General features: G+C 39.7%; 1 protein-coding gene across 4 annotated transcripts in view; it reads right to left on the reverse strand.

Moving 5' to 3' along the window:
• Positions 1-21,631, reverse strand: part of ENPP2 (ectonucleotide pyrophosphatase/phosphodiesterase 2) — a 95,734-nt gene that overhangs the window by 45,322 nt on the left and 28,781 nt on the right. For 2 of the 4 annotated variants that reach the window (XM_067530757.1, XM_067530781.1), the window contains exons 1-7: positions 14,335-14,457; positions 13,913-14,015; positions 7,639-7,794; positions 5,116-5,241; positions 2,908-2,968; positions 1,625-1,722; positions 710-789 (exon numbers count right to left, since the gene is read on the reverse strand). In XM_067530757.1, the coding sequence (XP_067386858.1) occupies positions 710-789; positions 1,625-1,722; positions 2,908-2,968; positions 5,116-5,241; positions 7,639-7,794; positions 13,913-14,015; positions 14,335-14,367 (657 nt within the window). In that variant the 5' untranslated portion in view covers positions 14,368-14,457. Of the gene's footprint in view, positions 1-709; positions 790-1,624; positions 1,723-2,907; positions 2,969-5,115; positions 5,242-7,638; positions 7,795-12,476; positions 12,538-13,912; positions 14,016-14,334; positions 14,458-21,631 lie in introns of those variants that run through there. The other 2 variants (XM_067530765.1, XM_067530774.1) reach the window with 2 other exon arrangements.

Genomic DNA, 21,631 nt, shown 5'->3' on the forward strand with positions numbered 1-21,631 from the left:
TTCCAGTTCATCTTTGTAAAATATTCCGGTGAAAGTAAGTGATTCTTTGGTGGCAATAATAATATAGTTAGCATTTAAATTTTATCATGTTTTATCTTCATATTGCTTTGCAAGCATAACTTAATCCTGAAAACTCCTGAGAGATGAGTAAGTATTATTTCTAGAATAAAAAAAAAGAAAGAAACTGAGGCAGGTCAGCTAAATGACTTGCAGCCAAAGCCACAGTGGAAATTAATGCCAAAGTTGTCATTAGGACATAGGAGTTCCTGGTTCATAGCCCTGTACTCACATCAGGGCTAATACGAAACATGTAGACCAGCTACTAAGCTGGTGTAAATTTGCGTAGTTCCACTGAATTCAATTATTTCAATGGAAAAAACACAGATTTACACCAACTAAGGGTCTGTGCCTGTGACTTCAAGTTTATTTCTACAAAAACTGTAAGCTGTAGTTACAGAACAGGAGCATAAATCACTTCATTATAGGAGCAGGCAGAAAACAAAAGCGGCAGGTGTTTTACATTTATATTGCACACTTGAGCTAAGAATCTCCAAGTACTTTGATGCTTCCTCCCCCAATTAAAAAATATCTAACACAGCGAGTGACTATGTTAACCAGTTTTTATTTAAAAATTCCTCCCTCATTTCCCAAGTTTGTACTAATGTGCAAGTCCCTTTAATTACAGTCAAGAAATCCCCCTCAGACTTACAGTAGCCAGGGTGTACAAGTTAGGAAAGGTTTTTGTAGGGTATACTGGTCTCATATAGGGAGAATGCGTTCCACAAGATCCTGAAAATACAATAGAAAGTGAGACTATCATACACTGAAAGCAGAAAGATAGGAAGACATTTGCTTAATTAATAATTGCCAAGAAACCTGTTTGAACAGATTTAAACATATACACTACTCTAGCATACAGGTCAATAATGCTTCAGCACACATAGTAAACAGATACACCTGGCCTAAAATATGATAATTTCTTTCCTTTGTACAAAAAGATGAAAAGAAATAATAAAACAAACTAGATAGATTTAAAAGAAAAAAAAGTGTCCCCTTTTAATTAGTCCTTCAGATCATTTTCATTACAAGTTTGCCCATATTTGCAGCAAAGGAACTCCAGAAAATTCATACTAATGTCAGGTGACAAACACACTGCATTAATAGGCCTATAATTATAATTCCAAAGTCACAGGGAACTTCTCACAGGACTTCCCACTAGCTTACAGTGCACACAATTGCCACTACACATATTGAATTCAAGATTAGGTTCATTTAGCCAAAAACAAAACAAACAAGCCAATCAACCACTGCACCTATTCTGGGAGGCTCTCCCAAAAAACAATGAACTCCTGCCATTCTTATTTTATTGTTCAGCGCTGCACCAGCTTGTGTCTTTCAAGCCTAATCAGTTGTACACCTTTTAAGCCAAGAAGATTTTTGCCATTTGACTTTATTGGGAACAAGAATAGTCCTTTGGATTGTTAGACCTGTGGGCCAGAAAGCCAAATGCAGCTCTTCTACTGCACAGTACTTTGTTGGCTTATGGTGCTATATAAACAATGAAAACAATATGAGAACAAGAGATTGTCCTGTTTGCTTGTTCTAATAAAACAGACTGACTTACTTAGTTTTTCAATGTTGGGCATGACCTTACTCCCTTTCTTCATGTATGATGCACGGAAACCATCGACAGAGAAGATGATCAAAGGAGGGCGAACAAAACTGAAACAAAGACCATGTTAACATATCAAAAGTTGAAAGGCATTTCAAAATCACATTTCTGTATGCTCATGCAGTTAGACTAATGAGAGATGAAAATACTACAAGTTAGAAGTCTATAACTTTTAGAGTTGGTAGATCAGTATAGTTTTGTAACATTTATAGGTCAGTAACATCCAGAAGCTCAAAATCAGGATCATGGTCCTATTATGCTGGATGCTGTACAGACCCATACAGAGACCTGGTCCCTGTACAGAAGAGCTTACAATCGGAGAAGGAAAGTGATGTACAAAGGGTTGGATAAAAGGAATATGACCAAATACATATGTTTTTACGTACATACACACACGCGTGCGCAATTTAAAAAAAAAACCCACATACCACAAGCACAAATCTTTTCTCTTTACAAAAACAGAAAGGGTCACAGGATGTTTAATGTTCACATAAAACATGCGAGAGATACTATCTGCTCTGACACAGCAAAGAAGAGGAGTACTCATTCATTATTCTTTCATAGAACCAAGAGTCCCATTGCTCCTCTTGAGATGTGAGCCCGCCAGGACGTAGAAGTATCCCAAACCTCACTCAGAGGCAGGAAGAGCAACTTCTTCAAACATGGGTGTCCAATATTAGGTCTCTATAGTGAGCTCAGTCTTAGGCATCTGAAGCCCCAAGCACCCATAGCTCCCACTTAAGTCAACAGGAGCTGTGGATGCTCTGTATTTCTGTAAAAAAGTCCCCTTTTTAGAGATCTAAATTGAGATTTAGGCCTTGATTCAGCAAGTTACCTAGGCACATGCTTAATTTTAAACAAGTGAACAGTCCCACTGGCTTCAATGAGACTACACACATGCTTAAAGTTATTCACATGCTTAAATATCTTGCTGAATCATGGCCTAAATCAGCTAAATTTCAGAATCTAATTTGTTTTTTAAATACTGTACAAGACTGGTGCCTTAAGATGTAATGTTTAAAGAAAAGTGGCCTGAAGGCTGCTCACATCGGGTCTGATCCAGTGCTTATTGAAGTCAAAAGGAAAGACTTCCACTAAATTCATTGGGCACTGGTTCAGATCCATACCTAAATAAGTGAAATGAGCAAGTTTATCAGCCTGTGGCCAGCGGATAAGATTTATACAGCTCTTTTCACAAATGTCTTCCGCACAAATTCAAAATAAAATGCACTTACCCAGCTGGGCATTCAGGAGATTTTATCTCTTCACAGTCATCATCCATCCAGTGAGTCTCTCCTATAGGACGAGAAGGTCATCATTCTTTAAAACAATTCTCAATACAGCTACAAATTTTACCAGCCTACAAAGAAAACCTGACACCACACAACTGACACACTAATTAACCGATTATACCGTCATACTTGTGAGCAACATGTTTTTACACCCATTGCTCTCCTATTCAGCAGTACGAATGTGCTGATTATGTCCCTGTGTTCAACAAGAACATCTGAAGTACAAATTAGTACCTGTTTAAAGCACAACTTAAAATCTGAATAAAGGGATTTCCTCTTGATCCTATGCACAAGTTTTCACATGGTTTGAACATTTGACAGTATAGAGCACAAAAGCAGCGACCAATATGAAAGTATGGTGCTTAGTTTCATAGCCTAGATGGAAATATTTAGTTTCATAGATTAGATGGAACTAAACCCCTTTCAGACAGTGTGTGACCATAGTATTAGGTTATGTAGTCAATTATTTTCACTGTGTTCTCCGTTAACGGTTTCCACTGCATCCCATTGAGACCTGTGACACCTTTGTACTTTCACAGGTCAAAAGAAAGTCAGATCACTAGATACTGCTTCTTGCTTTATGGCACTGGTGTTATTAAGAGGAATTGTACTTCCTCAATTAAAAAAACACAGATGTTTAGAATACAATTTTGAACAGGAGCAATCTCAATTGGCCATGATAAGGGAGAGCGAGAGAGAGAGAGAGGAAGTCAAAAAGAAGAGATGTGAAATATTTGTTTGAGTGGAACATTTAATATTTAAAAAAATATTAAAAAATATTAAATAAAATATTTATTAATAAATAAATAAAATAAATAAATATTAAATAAAATATTTAAAATATTTAAAAAATATTTTAAAAAAAAGTAAATTTGTAACCCGTAGCATGGAGATGTTGTTCTTACGTAAAGGTCACTCCTGTAATGGTGCCAGGATCACAGAGATCTTTTGTTATTGGCTAGTTTAATCAGGACTACGTACATTAAAACAAGGGACGGCTTTAACTACTTTTTCTGTCCTTTCTAAGGAAAGGCACCTCAAAAGGAACTGGGAATACCTAACATTTTACCACCCTTAATCTGCCAGGGCTTCTTCAGAGCTGGGAAGAATGCAATCTGTTAAAACTTGCTGGAGGATGCATATTTAGTTTTCCTTCTGCACTGTATATCTGGAGATGAGGGAGCAGTCTCCATTCACTTACACGGACGCATATCTGGACTATTTTCCTTACCTTCTACACATATGCAGTTTCTTGGCAGAAAGGAAGTGGGGAAGAAAATGAAGATTCCAAAGTAAAACCTTTTCTGAAAGTGAATAGATGGGGAGGCTAACAATCAACTGAAACTGACATCTGGGTAAATCCAATTGAATCATGCAGGAGTGTATAGAAGCAAGGCCAAATGGCCAGAAGATCCATTCAGGAAAAAGAAGGTGCACCTACACAAGGCAGGACATGTTCCAACGGGATTAAGGTTACTATGGAAACGAAGCCTTCACAGCCCACTCACCAAGCCACCGCGATCATGATTATTGAATTATTGCCATTAAAAAAGGAGGCAACTCTAAATAAAGAGAGCACAAAGAGACCATCTAATCGTGCACATACCTACTCTATGTAACTATGTGTTCCTGTCCTCCCATCATTTATCTGTTATATCAAAATGTAACACAAGTTATGCAAGTGCTTCAGGACAGAGACTCAGATGGTTTGAGTTTTTTTTTTAAATGGAACACCTAGCAAAACTAGGCCTAGTCCTTACTGAGGCTAGTAGACGCTACCATATTGACTGTAAAACAATTGGGCACATCTAAACTATATTTGTTTTACAACACACTACAAAGGAGTTTTAGACTCCATCTCAGCGTGCAGAATCTATTCCTTCTCCACTCAGCCTGGTAGTTTCACTTCTGACTGATGCAAAGCATTCCCATCTTCCCCAAAGCCTAAACACACTGCTTCCACAAAGCTGACAGCACCTGTGAGCCTAGGCTTCAGGAAAGGAGACCTGGCCCCTCCTAAAAAATAGAAAATAAAATGTGTATGGTGTGGGGGCAGGGCAGGAGGGAGGCTCTTTCACACAAATGCGCAACGTTACCCACAGGGCTAGCCTCTGTCAGTTCAGGATAGATAAAAGTGACAGAAATATGTACCTTTGCATACAACTTGATAATTAGTACAACAGTCTCCTCCGGTCAAGCAGTCTTCAGAGCAGTGACAGGCATTCTCTTCATTCCTTGCTTCTCCACAGCGATCTTTGGTACATTCCCAGCCTCGAGCTAAAATTTTCACAAAGTAAGGGAAAACATGAAAATTGAGAAAATAAGATTTTGAAAGAAAGAAAGAGTCCACAGCACTCAGTTGAACATCCCAGTGAAGCTAGCCAATCATTCTAGTCGGGTTTGGAAGTTTGTGATCTGCAGAGTATTTTCAAGAATTTTGAAACTGATAGGTTGACTATAAACAGAAAGAGACGTGAGTCAGAGGGCTGTGAAGGCATGAGTGCTTCCCCATTCACAAGCAGGTTTTATTACTCTCAGATGCTGTCATTTAAGCCACTGTCCAAACTTAATAGAAGCAAAAGTATCAATAAAATATTGTTAAGGAATCTCTCCCCCTTTCCCCACTAACTCCAGAATGAAGGATACAGTGGGGGTTCTGGAGCATAACTTAAGAACATTAACATGTCTCACATACTTAGTTACTCATGCATACACATACTCATTATAGTGGATTCCTAAAGCTACTATTGAATGACCATCATATAGGAGGAGGATTGTAAAAGGGAGCAACATGGCATGCAATTGGCGCTTTTACTCATGCCAAGCTCAACACACGAGATACAAAGATGGAAGGAGCCCCTTTATGAAAGCTTAATTAGGTAAGATTCAGTGCTGCACCTCAAAGAGGCACAGCATAAAACCCGCTGCCCAGAGCAAAGTGGCTTATAGGTGACCTTTGCACCATGCAATCCTGGATAGGCCACCCCCATGATGACTGACAGTCCTGAAGGCCAGTCTAAGCCAGGCAGCCTCCCTAGGGTTGCACACGCCTATACCAGGGCTTGCAAAGAGGTGCTTAGGAGGCAGCCTTATGGTTGTCTGTATATTGCCTGTGCTGAGGAAATCCTCCACCCACTGGATATTGGACTTTTAAGGCCCCTATAAGCCATGCCAGCCCTTTTACCCAGCATAAAGGGGCCAGAGCAGAGCCGAAGATCTCATCCACTAATTCTCTCTCCATTCTTTCTCATTATTCTAACAACTTTTTGGTAGGAAGTAAGTTTATATACAGGCCTCCAAAGAACAGTTTTGTAAGGGAGGGTGTTAAGTATCTATATATATATTTTAACATCTGAGACAGGACATTGTGGGCCTGATCATCGATGGTGTTGAGAATCTTCCAAATTCCATTCTCCTGAAAGCATTCAGGTGCCTCAGAGCCCTATTATTTGACCAAGGCCAAAACTCAGACGTCCCTGGCCCCCAGAACTATGCTCAATTTTCCAGACCACATCAACTCACTCTTTTTTGGATACCGAGCAGGTGAAGTTATATGGTGACCTACGGAAGTCTGGGTAGGTCACAAGGTTCAGACTTGGCTCAGAGCTGTACGGAAGTGTCATTTTCATGTAAACGAACTTAACGGAGGGGAAAATAATTTGTGCTGAAAAATGGAAATATTCCTTATTCCATTCCACACACTAGTCATTTGTTTCGGCTACTTAAATAAATGTGATTCTTCATCAAAGACTAAAGTAACAAGAAGGATTGCAAAGGCAGGAAGACTGGGCACCTATGTCAACCTAACCACTATACCAATCCAGCTACATATTTTTTGATACAGTGAATAACTGAAATACATACACAGTATTTTAGGAAACAAAACACTAAGTTTATGCTTTGCCATTTGGAAGTATTTTCCAAAAGGTGTTAGTAGGGAGATAGTCCAACTAAAAGTTTCTGCACTCAGGTATCAAGCTAAAAACAAAACCAAAAAAACCCACAAAAAAACCCATGAACAGTGCTGTATTCTCCACCTCCTAGTGTCCAATTAAATGAACTTGAAAGGTTCCATCAGTGTGTTGTGTGTGCCCTGACATCTGGAAATAAGTGTCTGAAGTAATAGCAACCAGCTCACTCCTTCACCTGCAATTAACTCCTTTTAGAGGACCTGCACAACATCTACGCAGCAGTTAAGCCCTAACAGCTTCAGTGGGATTTAACTAGTACAGTAGCCTGTGTGGACCCCTCTGCAGAGGCATGAAATCCACAGTACAAGAGTGAACATTAATTTCATAAGTATTCACTATTGTTTAGTGGAAAGGCAACATCTCATAGTTACCACAGTTATTTCCTATTCTAACTAGAGGAGAAAACTTTAGCATCTCAGTGGGTGTAACTGCCGATGTTTTTAAGTGGGGCACTGCAGTAATACTTTTTAAGTGGACTCAATGTGAATAGAGACGCATGATGCTGCCTTGAGACCAAGGCAGAGGCAAAGGCATCCCAGTAACTGGGGAAGATTAATTTGCTTACTGGTCCTTGTAAGGAAGCAAGGACCGCACATTGAGAAAGGCTGAATGCGTTGGGAGAGGGGAGGAGTACAGCATGCCCTGACAGTGCTCATTAATTCATAGCCAGATATGTAGATATGGGGGAGTAGAGCTATCATACCTGTCTTTAAACATAGTTCATCAAAGTCGGAGCAGCAACTGTTGTAACTCTTGCACAGGTTGTCACAACGGCAGCCAGGAGGCTCAGCCTCTTGAAGTTCAAAGCATCTGTTTTTGCAGGATCCAGAAGTACTGATCCAGGGGGAATCTGACAGGACTGCATAAAACAAGAAACAGGGCAACATCTGTCAGTCCATCAATGGCTGATGAGTGATTGCTCAAACTAGTGCTATGCTGAGTACTCGAACTTCAGCTGCCCTGTTACAGGAGAGGTAGGTGAAGGGGAAGGAAAAGGAGAAGGAGACGCACCCCGGATGTTTGCAGAAGCAAAAAAGTCTAATTAAGTCCAAAAAAAATTTTTTTTAACCTAAAAGGGTGGGGGAAAAGGGGGGGGTGCAAGCAGCATGCTGTGATATTGTCCAGCAAAGAACTGCACCTGGCTCTGAGTCCATAATAAACAAGAGTTCATTAGCAGAAATACATTGAAGTCTCAGAGGCCCAGTTATGAGAGCATCAAAAATTTTCCAAAGCAGGCCTTTGCAGTTAGAAACTGCCTGACATTTTCAGGGAAAGGAACTGCAATTAGTCTACATGACAGTCAGCAGGATTTTGTTTACTGTACAATAAGGTGCCAAATCAACATCACAGTAAAAGGAAACTGTATGATACTCAACAAATCTGAGTTAATGGCCAATAAAGTGAGGAAATCCTTTTTGGTGGCTTCTGGAGAGCATTAAGCTATAAAAAGAAAACTTTTGACAATAACACTAATTCAGAAACTGTAGACCATTAATCCTCAGCCCATTACTAAAGCAAGCATTAGACAGCAATGAGTTATTAGGTGGGGATTGAGGGGGCAAGATGCCCAAGTGGGAGTTATTGAGCAATCAGAGAACAGTACTATAATTTGTTTCTATACTCCCTTTTCCCCAAAATGACAAACCAACCACATGTTGGGCTAGAAATGGAGCATACCTTCAAGTTTTTCTTCCTAAGTAGGTGTTTACAGTGTGAAATTTTACAGTACCTTTTGAATCTTTTGATATCTTTTGTGGCATTTTTTGACTAAGAAGCATTTGAAACCAGTTTGGGGCTGAAGTTTGTCAGCAACAGTCTATTTTCTTGTTGAAATAGCTACATAAAATTGGTAGGGCATAAATCTTATGTAGATCTGATTCAACAGGTACTTTTGGAAAATATTTTGGATTATGAGCCATTCTTTGCTGATGTTCTACATAGCTGAAAGTTTATCCATCAGCAGAAAGGGAAGGGGGGGCAGTTATCTTCTCCAAACAAAAACCATCATCCCAACACTATTAGTTGTGGGAGCATACAGCAGGGAGGATGGAAGGTAATCTACTGGGTTTTGAAGAAATCGCTTGGTAAAGGCAATGCTGGAAGGTTAGCAAGGCTCAGGAACAGAATTAAGGTTGTGGGGTATGGTAATGTAAGGCATGTGCACATATCTGGGGCAGAAAGTAACATTAGATGGTTTAATTTTTTCCCCCTTACTATTATAGTTTTTGGGTCAAGTAGGTAGCATCTGTGTGTATTCATTGTGTGTATATTTAATACTCTATGTAAAAGCACGGGAGTGTCCCTTCAGTTAGGAACTTCCTCAGTGTTCCCTTGATTGAAATTTAAATTTTCAGTATTTGGGCCATTTAAAATTCTATAGGGCTAAAACTTAATATATACATGCTGCCAGCACAAATACAGGAGTGTTTCCTTCAGTTATTGAAATCAGTCCTCTTGTTTGTTTGGATAGTGGCCAGACCCAAGCAAAATTCTCTGCTTTACATTTGTTTCTTCTTCCCGAAATCCCTATAACAAAAGCAGATGAATTTTGAAAGCTATATTTTTACCAGGAGTTACTAATTGAGAGTGATTAATTACTTCTGGTGTTACGAAAAATAAATGTTTTGAACCAGCCCTCATTTATCAGCTTTTAAACAACCAGTTACTGAACAAACATGGGAGCATCTGTATTTTTCCAATCAAAGCCGTGAATGATCTATTAAAGCCTTAACTCCACAATAGGCATTGATATGCAGAGCATACGCGATACCCAGTTAATCCTGGTGTCCTATTTTAATCATTTGTGCCCCATCTGAAGAAGTGGCAAGCATCAATTTCTCTCACTGACGTCAGCAGGGCTTGTGGCTGCCCTGGGCTTATGGAAAAAAAAAATCAGATCCATCTGTTTCAAAACAGAGTATGTGTGTCAGCCCAAGTTTCCTATATTGACAGGACACTGGAGCCTCTTTGAAGTTATAAGAAGTTTTATAAAGTATCATTACTGCATTAATCCTTTATTTCAGTATGACAACTACTCTTTAGAAGGGAAATCTACTTCCAAACTCAAATTTATGCCTTCTCTGCACAGAATGGCCTTTCTTTCTTATATATTAAAAAACACTCCAAATTTACTAGAGGACTTTTAAGATTGCTGTAAAGTTTAATGCATGAAGATTTGTTTCAATGAATACTAAAAGCCCAGCACTCATTTAGCTACTTAAAAAGGACAGATTTTCAGAAAAGTTCTGCTGCTAGCAATCCCATTATTCTTAATGGCAGCTGTTAAGCTCTTTTGAAAAGACAGTGCTGAGCTCTTTTGCTCCTATTCCCCGTACATGCTGTGTCTTTGTTTTAAGACCCAAACCCTAGATATGGCAAGTTATGAATATGAGAATCAAGGATGTTATTTCAGAATGCTTTATAATATTACCATTGCCCTATTCATTTCAGTGGGACTAAGTTACTTTCAAATGGGTCTTTGCATAGTAGGGAAACTACACCATAATGCTGTTGAAAACCACATGCCAATGTGTATTTACAAAGGAAAATTTGGTGAGTCTTACTCCATGTTATATAAGCAACAGTCTGTCAGCAGTGTTTGAAGTAGTATCTCAATGGCTTAGTGTTAGATGTGGGGAAGAATAGCTTCCATCATCTTCTAGGTAGAAGATCATTCAGCTATATCTTGCGCTATTTTCCATGCATCTGACAACCATGGTTATGCCTTTACTACTCATGTGACCAACTGTAGACAACTTAACTCAGATGTTATATCAAGCTACTGTAACACATGAGGTATAACCAATGGATTGATTTATTGTAAGACACTTTACATCACATCACCAAGAGGACTCATTTTAACTCACGTATCTAACAAATACTGAGATTGTTCAATTGTTTGTTTCAGATGACCTTGCCTTTGAGGCTGATCCACAACTTGCAGGTCACACACAAAGGTGGCCAGGGTACTGATGTGTGCAGAATAGCTTTATAGGAGCTGCACTGCTGCTAATTTGTCGCAGGTTTGAGTTGTCAGATGCTCCTGCATTGAATATGAAGTTATGAACTTTTTTGAAAATTCCTAGATTGGCAGGAGCTTGTAAATCATCAAATCTGGATCCTGCTGGTGATTGATAGAGGACTGTGGATGCCTTTGAACTCCAGGATTTTTTCCCCTTTAACACAAGAGCTGCTCACACACTTTTTTTTTTTTTTTAAATTTCATTCAGTCTTTGCCAGTTAAACTCAAAACTATTGGTCTTTAAGGAGAGCTTTGGGTGAAGTGGTAGACCACTGATTAAGGGAAGAAATCCTATTGAAGCACATTGCCTTTTGTTCTTTATGTAAATGATTATGATAGCATTTCCAGGCTGTGTGCAAGATCCACCTACAAGAGTGCCATCTCAAATTGGTTTGTTTAAGTATATTGGAGTATGTGGTAAAATTACACTCTCTTTGCAAAAGACAGATTGCTTACTGTAGGACTTCCATCCTATAACAACTGCTCAGGCATGTCTGCATAATCCTTAGTAGGGACACTGCATGGTAAGAGTTAGGCAATAGTTACATATATGTAGCAAAAAAACCAGTTATTTGAAGAGTTTGGAACAGCAGTGTCACTGCATATTATTTACACTATATTTTGCAATGTGCAATTGAAATGGATAAGATTTCAATGAGAGACCATTTAAGTTCATCCTAGTTATTCTAGTATAAATATAGTACAATTCCATGATTAGTTGTACACTTAAAAATACAGATATGATTAGTATCCAGGCTCCAACATTCACATATCTAGGAAACAGATATTAGCTCCCATCCTGACAATAAAACCATCCTATTGTGCTTAAAGTAATGTGGTTCAAATAGATCTATACTAAGACCACACATTCTGAAGCTACTTAACAACAGGCCTAGAAGACTTGTACTCTACCTAAACTTAATAGGTCAAGATAAGAAGTGGTTGCCTCAGTAATTCATTTCTCTTTTGGGGGATGGGTACGTAGGTCCTTAGATGTTATTTTATGCAGCTATTTCTTCAGTACAAATACTGAAAAACTTATTAAATATAAAAAAGTTCAGTTTAAGATGAATTCTTTAGCACTTACAACTTTTGTCATTAATACATAATAGAGTTAAAATGATGATGGTATGGATTCATAAAGCAGAACTAGAGCGACAAGGTTTGGAATTTGAAAGTGCTATAGTACACACCTGTAAAGACAAGACACCATTCACATGTAACAATGAATGGTGAAAACATTTGTTTAATCTTAGTTTTTCCCAACAGCAACGTCAATCCTATAAGATTATGATGCAGACATCAAAGTACATGTAAATACATAAACCAAAACTCAGTGGAGTTGAACGAGAACCTGCAGTAATCTTTTGGCCTGGCATTCATTGCACTGGATTTCTAAGCAGGCTATTTCCATGTGCAGTTTCCATTAGTACTAATGGGAGTCATATGTGATTAGTAATTTCAAGACATAAGTAGACTCCTTTGATCAGAGTATGTGTTACCAGTTAAAACAAGATTACCCTGGTGCAAGGTAGTTTTCCTCTCACAGAAGGCAACTGAGTTCTTCCATTTGTACATAGATTCCATTATCTCAGATTTTACATCCTGTTTTCATTATAAATTAACTTTGATATATTGGAAGTAACTTGGTTGGTATAAAAAACAAGAGAAGAAACCCTCTCTTGCTTTCTTATTGCCATATTCCAGACAATGGGCTGTCCTCATACTGATCAAACCAAAACAAGTGATAGTCTCTATGCTGAAACCATGAAGCACAAGTCTTCCTAGTACTGCTACGAACATATCAGGCATACGACCTTAACATCCGTGGAGAGACATGCTAAGAAGAAACTAAGAGGAACAATGTATGTTTTAGCAGCAAAGTAGGAGGTGCTCTTCCTTGCCAAGGGAAAATCCAGAAGCAACATCCTTTTTAGTTACCTAAATGTGCTGACTCAGTCAGCTACACTGATCAATGCTTTGAGTGGACACCAATTCTGGGGAACGTAAAGGGGGGGAGGAACCTAACAAACTCATTATCAGGAACCCAACTTACTCAAGTCACTGTAAACAAGCAATTTCCTTACAAAAGTTCTCAAGCTATCTTTACAGTTGGGTATTGTAAATGAAACCCTTTCATTTCAGTTATATTAACCAAGTCAAAGTCAATTACCACAAGCTTCCTTTTTCATCCTAAAAGGAGGAACAGAATCATAAGTCAAGACTACTTTTTTCCAAAAAAGACTTCAATGTTATATATTTTTTCACTTGGACTATGCCTGAGGAGACAAAATCCAATGTTTCCCAACAAAATATAAGCAAAAGTCTCTATTGTAGCATGTCCTTTCTCTTCTTTACCCAGAAGAGAAGGGTGGGAAACTAATGAAAAAATACATGACTGAGTGACAGCACATCTGCTTCATGCAGTTCCCAATATTAACACCTGCTGATCGCTCCCCTACTGTTCACAAATCAGCATGACTAGCAGATACACAAATCTAAGAAGCTTTTCTCAGTGACTCTAGACTTGAAATGACCCTAACCAAACAAGTACTGCACAAATTGCCTCTCTAGCTAACTGAATGAAAACTGTGCACTTGGAAATTACCTGATCAAGTTATATTTCTTTTATTTACCAAATGAACCTATTCAGTAGGCTCCATGAACAACAGTCAGGCACAGTGTACAACAGTTAATTGCAATATCAGACTAAGTTAACAACTCTAAAATAAGCCTACTTCTCCATAGTCACATGAACACAGAGCAAAAGTTTAAGTAAACAGGTAACCTAAAGGTGAGTCCCAAAGGTCAACAGACTCAAGCTTGTTAACATATTCTTCACTATATCCCAGACCTAAAAAGAATAGTAAACTACTATTTCAGAGTGGGAGTGTTTTCTAACCATGGTATAGAAGGTAAGATTAGTGAGATGTACAGTTTATGTCATTTACTGTACCTGAAATTGGGCCTTCATCCCATTCTTCAGATCTTCTAAATCGATTTGCTGTAAATCCTACACAGACATTAACTCCAAAGGCAAAAGCAAATAAGGATATTACCTGCAAAAGTAAGAGAGTGAAATGATCAAACTAGGCAAAACAAAAAACCCAAACTTAAGAGTATCATGATTAAAAGGGGGGGGGGGGGAGAAAGAAACAGGGGACTAGCTATATAATTAGAATTTCAGGTCACTAAAGTTGCTATTATTGGAATAGTAAATGATAGTCACAATTTTAGAGTAATCAAAGCCAGAACAGGGCTTATGAATAAAACATTTGATTTAAAAGCTCAAATGTTTCTTTTTGTAGGAACTTTTTCAGGAGACACTGGTTACTCCTCCTTTAAAAACGAACACGTTTTTTCCCTTTCCTTCCCTACCTGATGTAGCTGGAAACACTTTTTCTTAGCCATACTAGAGAATTCTTGAAAAGCCTTTGCAGTGTGCTCTTTTCTTTATATTGAGTGCAGTGCTCTGCTTGCTCCGGACCGTGAGTTCAGACTATTAGCTACAACTAATCCCACCTGGTGAGGTTGACAGGCTCATTTGATTTGTCCAGGGGTGATTTCATCATGTTTCACTCACAAATCGCAGCTCTGAGTGCAAGAAGCTTCAGGCATCATCATCCTTCTCTCTTCCCCTCCCCCACAAAATGCACACACACAAGCTTTTATGTGGTTTCCTCTGCCCAGGCAGGGTTTTCTCATGCTGCTGTGGCCAATACCAGTTCATGTTCATTTTATTCTCCTCACAAAAGTAACATGGTTAAAAGAGAAACCAAATGTGTTTTCATCTTGCTAGAACTGAAAAACCTCTTGGGCTAGGGAATGAAAAATTTCTGTTGTCACCTCCAAACATGAAAAAACTTGCAAGTGAGGATTTCAGTATACTTAACTTTTAGCTATGAAAAAAAAAAAAAAAACCCACACACAACAACTGAGCTGATTTTATGAAAAAAACCGTATGTTTTTTTACTGCTTTGATCAACTCAGTCATTGATCTCCCACTTGGGAACTACTTCTGAAGTTTCCAAGTTGTTTTCATGGCAGAATCCCCAGCAGTGTGAGGATCCTGATAAGGTCCCTTCTCTAACATTGTGATCCCTCGCATTGCGGTTACATGGAGGAAATATTTATGTAACTGCTCGCAATTTCATCCAAGCATTTGGAAAACCCAACAAATCTAAAAGAAAAAAAAATCACCAAATGAAGTGGTTCAGCAGCTTTGACAAGCAAGCAGTTCTAGTTGCAAAGCCGACCAGAGCGGGGCACAGAATTATGGTTCGCCCTGGTGGCTTAAATATTATTTGCTAAGGCAAATTATTTACCCAGTTAGTTCACCACTTTTTTGATCTGCTGAAAGCGTCTTTCACTAAACTGTTTACTAACAACTACACCCTTCCATCCCAGCCTCGCCTTACTAGGGAGGGCTAAAGCCCACCCTTGTTTACTAGCCACACCTTATCACACAGCTTTTCACAGAAGCCGCCCTCCATCCTTTTTCATGCAGTTGTGTGACTAGAAAGTGCCCTCCCTGCGCAGCTGTATCTTTGCCATGCAAGCTACAGGGGGCGTAGACAAGTTGAGCAGAAGCCCCCAGGGCTTTTCATGGACATCCTGCAGACGATTGAAAAAAAAAAAAGAAATGCCCAATCTACTCCGGAGCCAGGGCTGCAAACAAACCGGAGCATGCGTGCCACAAGAGGGGATTTGCACACAAGGGGATCCCGGATTTTAACACCGTCCCAATGGGGTGGTTTGAAAATGAGACAGCTGGTCGGACTGCAGATCGCACTGCGTGCTAAAATCCATAGCTGCGCTGCCACACTCGCCTGCAGCGCCGTGCATGCCAACATGGGGACAAGGGGCTCCCACGAACTCTCACGTTCCTCTCCCCCCGTAGCCTGCGATAAACCCAGTCTGCACTCACCCAAAACAGGGGGGAGGAACCGAGGAACCGATTCACTTGTGTTCCTCCCCATTGAAACAAAAAGGCTTTCTGGTAACCGAAGAGGGAGGCAAGGAACCTCTTGGCAAAGAAACTTATATTAAGATCCATGTTGATGGAAAATGTTTCTATTTTGTTCCTGAAAAATATACTAAGTAATTGATATAGTAAGACACCGGCTTCAGTTCGTGTCATTGGAAATGAAAGTGAATGGGGGTGAAGTCCGAGAAACTTGCAAGGGGTCTTCCTCAGCAGGATTAAAAGAAAAAAATCTGTTGCAAAAACGTGCCCTTTGGAGGTATTTCCTGAGCACCAGGGATAAAAGGTATCTCTGGCTGGTGTGATTTAGCAATTCACGGAGGGGGAGTGAACTATGTTGGGAGACCAGAAATCACCCCAATTTAGTAGCACCATTTTAACAAGGAGTGCCAAAGACCATCTGCACATCAGTAAATATCTGTTATATTCATTCATTTTCTTTGTTGATAGCTACCCATAGTTCCTGACTCAGCTGCATAATCAACTGCAATAGCCTGAAGCCTGTACTCAGATATGAATGTTTACAGATTTTAAAAGTGCAGTATGTTCCTAACTTGCTGCTCTTAATTTCAAAATCTATCCCCATAACTGAAGGAAGAAAAACAGTTAGTCCTTTAATCTATTCACCACATAGTACACATTTTCAGGGGTGCTACCCTCATATTCTTATAGAATTTAACATCTCCTGTTGCAGTTTGACCCTGACACAAATTTGATAAAACAAAACAAAAACATACAAAAACACTTGGCGTTTTTAAGCCCTTTTGTACAATGTCATCCATGAACATATTTTGTTATGTAATAATAGCACTATGGATGTAGATGCTCTCTACACCAACATTCCATATAAAGATGGACTACAAGCCATCAAAAACACTTTCCCCGATGATCATATGTCACACCTCACAGCTGAACTTTGTGACTTTGTCCTGACCCACAACTACTTCAGATTTGGAGCCAATCTATACCTCCAAGTCAGTGGCACAGCTATGGGCACCCGCATGGCCCCACAGTATGCCAACATTTTTATGGCTGACCTAAAACAATGCTTCCTCAAAACTCGTCCCCTAACACCTTTTCTTTACCTACGCTACATTGACGACATTTTCATCATCTGGACCCACGGGAAAGAGTCCCTCGAAGATTTTCACCGGAATTTTAATAATTTCCATCCCACTATCAACCTCAGCCTGGACCAGTCCACACAAGAAATCCACTTCCTGGTCACTACAATATAAATAAAGGATGGTCACATTAATACCACCCTATACTGAAAACCAACTGACCACAATACGTATCTTCATGCCTCCAGCTTTCACCCTGGACACATTACACAATCCATTGTCTACAGCCAAGCCTTAAGATACAACCAGATTTGCTCTGATCCCTCAGACAGAGACAAACACCTACAGGATCTCTATGAAATATTCCTAAAACTACAATACCCACCTGGAGAAATAAAGAAACAAATTGACAGAGCCAGACAGGTACCCAGAAGTCACCTACTACAGGACAGACCCAACATAGAAAACAACAGAACACCACTTGTCATCACCTACAGTCCCCAACTAAAATCTCTCCAACACATCATTAAAGATCTACAACCTATCCTAGCAGGCAGTGGGCAACAGACCCATTCTAGCTTACAGACAGCCCCCCAACCTGAAGCAAATACTCACCAGCAACCATACAAAAAGTCCAACCCAGGAACCTATCCCTGCAACAAACCCCGTTGTCAGCTCTGCCCACACATCGACTCTAGTGACAACATCACTGATCCTAACCACATCAATCACAACATAAGGGGCTCATTCACCTGTACATCCACTAATGTAATATATGCCATCATGTGCCAGCAATGTCCCTCTGCAATGTACATTGGCCAAACTGGACTATCACTACGCAAAAGGATAAATGGACACAAATCAGACATAAAAAATAATAACATCCATAAACCAGTGGGAGAACACTGTCACTGACCCGAAAGTTGCTGAACTTCTCCAAAAAAACTCCAAAAACAGACTTCAAAGAGAAACTGCTGAGTTAGAAATGATCTGCAAACTTGACATATTCAAACTGGGTTTAAACAGAGATTTGGAATGGCTCTCTCATTACAAGAGGTAAATTGCTTTGCTCACCCATTCTTACCTCCTACTCAATGACTGTCATTAGCCCTCAAGTACCCGGCTTTCATTCACCTTCCCCATTGTTCTCTATGCACTTGTGTATCTATATTTCCTATTTACTGTATCATTCTACCTCTGCATCTGACGAAGTGAGTTGAGTCTCACAAAAGCTTATGCCTACAAAAATTAAATTTGTTAGTCTTTAAAGTGCCACAGAACTCTCGTTGTTTTTAATAATAGCAATGTATCATCAGAATTATAGGAGAAAGCCAAAGCAAGAGGAAACTTGTAAGAGCCACTGCATGTCAGAATTAATGAAGTCATTGGCCCAGTGAACAGGACATAGACCAGGACATAGACCATAGATTCCTGAGTTCTGTTACAATCTCTGCCACTGACTCATTGGGTAAGTCACCTACAATCAAATTTTCAGAACTGGTTTCTGATTGTGGGGGCCCAAGTTGAGACACCTTTGACCTGATTTTTGGAGGTGCTATCACTGACTTTAGCTGACCTCGTAGCGGCTCAGTACTTCTGAAAATCGGCTCCAACATGTCTGAAAACTGGAGGCCCAGAAAACTGAAGTATCAAAAATCAGTGACCACATTTTTCAATATTGGATTTTTTTGGTCAGATTTGAAACTGTGTCTTATGGACAGATCCTAAACTGGTGTAAATTGGCATAGCGCCACTGAAAGCGACAGAGCTGCACCGATTTACACTAGATGACGATCTGTTCTTAAGTTTCTTAGTTTGTAATGTGGGTATAATGATATGTACCATCCTTTGTCATGTCCTTTAAGATCTATGTCTGATGAGCACTCCAAAATTGCTAATTTTATCATTTATTATACTTCTTGTGTGATATTTACTATACATTTTCTAGTAGCTCTGAACTGATCACACATTCACACTATCAGTCATGTTTTCTGCAATGAAGATTCTGCCTGAAAGCATCCCAGTAACACAGGAGGAATTCATTAACATGAACAAAACTACTAATCCTTATTTAAGCTGAACCTCCCTGCAGGGTTCTGCAGCAGTTAATTGTCATTTGTAATGGGAACAGCAGGATGACTTCACCAATCAAAAATACACATTTTATTATTTAAAGAAAGAATAAAAGCATAAGTAATGTATGAATAAGTTATTGTGTATGCCCAGCATTATTTAATGGAAAGAAAAATACAGCACAGAGGTCCAATGAAAGTCTTACAATTAAAATGAAATACACTTTAAATAAGATGCTTAAGAATCCACAGGAAATTAATGTTGCATTTATAAGGTACTCTGATTGTGTATTTGAAGTTGAAATATAAGTCAGATGTAGTTCAATCCGCAAAAGAAATGTGCAGAAGATAAACTTTAAGAATTTAGGACACGCAAGCACATGAGTAACTTTACTCACATGTCTAGTCCCTCTGAGTTCCACACATGAGTAAAGTTACTCACACGTTTAAGTGATTGCTGGATTGGGCCCTTAGCTTTTTCTGCTGTTTAACATACAGCCATGTCACTCCTTACTGTAGACCTCCCAGAATAAAAAGCATTAAATTAGCCCATAGGTGACACTTTAAATGAAACATTAACATTGCAATAATCCAGCAGAATGACTAGGATTTCTTTTCTACCATTCAACAGTATTACCAGAAGAGATGCAATACATAAGAATGTGTATAAGACACATTATTAATAAATGCCATATCTTAATGACAGGAGAAAATGCTGTGAAACTAGGAATGTTTGCTCTGAGACAGAAGGTGACCGTTGCCACTTGAAGGACAGCCTCTGTAAATGTTTTTTATTTTGTTTTTTAATATGTTTTTTTTCTGAGTGTCAAGGCAAGGATAATGGTGCAGTTGCCCTGAAACTGTGACATCTATGGTGGCAGGGGTGGGATCTACATTGTAATATGTGAAGCTTCCGAAAACACATTAGCAAGGGTTTATGCTTTGGCTCTTTAAACTGAAAGCCGGGAGCAGATCTGTTAGTATGTTTTGGGTAAAAGCTAGCTAGCAAGCATGAATTACAATCAACTCATAAATGAGCAGCTTCTGAGTCTGTGTGCACAGCAAGGTCTGTGAGCTGCTGATCAGAAGAAACTGGAGATGCTGCACTCATATGCAATGAGATAAGATGAGGCACCTGCTCCAATCAAGAGGCCAGAAGGGGTCCCTTTTTCTCCTGCAGGCATGCAGATGACCAAGGAGATGGTCCCACCAACAATCCAGTAGAGATAGTGGTGATGGAGAGGGGTCCAGAGCTGTGGAGGTTGGCATGGAAAAGTTGGTCGTGAAGGAGAGACGGATGAAGCTGGAGGCCACGTGTCACAGACAAAACTGGAGCAACAGAACAGAAGCTTGGTGATCAAGACAAATGCATCTGGCTTGAACAGGAGAAGGGGGTCAAATCATGCCCATGGGACTGAAGAGGAAGGAGAAAAATAAGAGTGTGCCTGATAAGTAGCTAGCATTGATGAATGCCATTGCCCTGCTTGTAGCCTGAGACAACATGGACACCAAAGGCTCTGTGACTCTGAATATGGGAAGTTATTATTCTTGATGTGTTATTTTCTGTAATGATGTAACAGGGTTAAACCCAGAGTGCTGAGGTGCAAATCCACCATGGCCAGACTCAGTGTCCAAGAGGGGGAACTCGTTGTCTACTCTCCCTGGGAATCCAGAGCAGCTGGGGCTTGAAGTCCCCGCACATTAGTCCTAGAGGGTGGCCAGGAAGCAGCCCTCACTAGTAACTATGACAGTTAGGCCCATCGAAAATGCTAGGGGCATACACGAGAAATCAAATTCAACCAACAGCCCTAATGGACAAACTGCATAAACTCAGTCCCAGAATAAGATCATTTCACTCCCATTTTCCTCCCGCTCAAACAAAATCCTTAAGTGACCAGGTGAGCCTACCAATGTACTCTGAAGGTCGCCTGATTCAAGCTTTGACTGATCAATTATGGAAGCAAAATCCAGAAATAAGGACACCTCACTGAAAAAACCCTGCTTCCACTCCTCAGCTAACCAAACATAGGTAATGTTGGCAAAAGCAACACTACTGAAGAGATAACATACAGCAAGAAAAGCAGATTCTCGGTAGCCAGGACCCTAATCATATTTATAGGGCTTCATTAATCAAAATAACAGCCAAATAAGCCAGCGGCCTACAGACCTCCTTTCTCTCTTCCCTTCATTTAATATTAGGTATGTAGTTGGGGTAGTGACAGTATCAGATCTAGAAGAAGAGGATGGTGAGATGGCTGCAAACAGATAATGGCTGGGGTGTAAGCAAGCCAAGGTGTTGGCAGAAATTGTCTGGAATGAGAAAAAGTGAAGGCAGAAGGTGGATGTGAGCAGGCAAAGTAGTGAATTGGGGTGGAAGTTTTCAGTATTAGATAGTTTGGAGAGAAAGAGTGTGAAGGAGATAAGGACTGAGGTCAGAGTACAGCATGCCTGAGGGGGTTTGGCTTTAGTTTGCGGTAAGCAGTCCGTCAGTGGGTAATACACCAGGGTCCCTGGTGCGACTTGCTTTTGTTCCTGCATAAGATTCAAGGAATTTA

This window comes from Emydura macquarii, unplaced genomic scaffold (genome assembly GCF_026122565.2).
Source record: "Emydura macquarii macquarii isolate MOO-44397 ecotype Brisbane River unplaced genomic scaffold, CSIRO-AGI_Emac_v2 contig_369, whole genome shotgun sequence".
Taxonomy (NCBI): domain Eukaryota; kingdom Metazoa; phylum Chordata; order Testudines; family Chelidae; genus Emydura; species Emydura macquarii.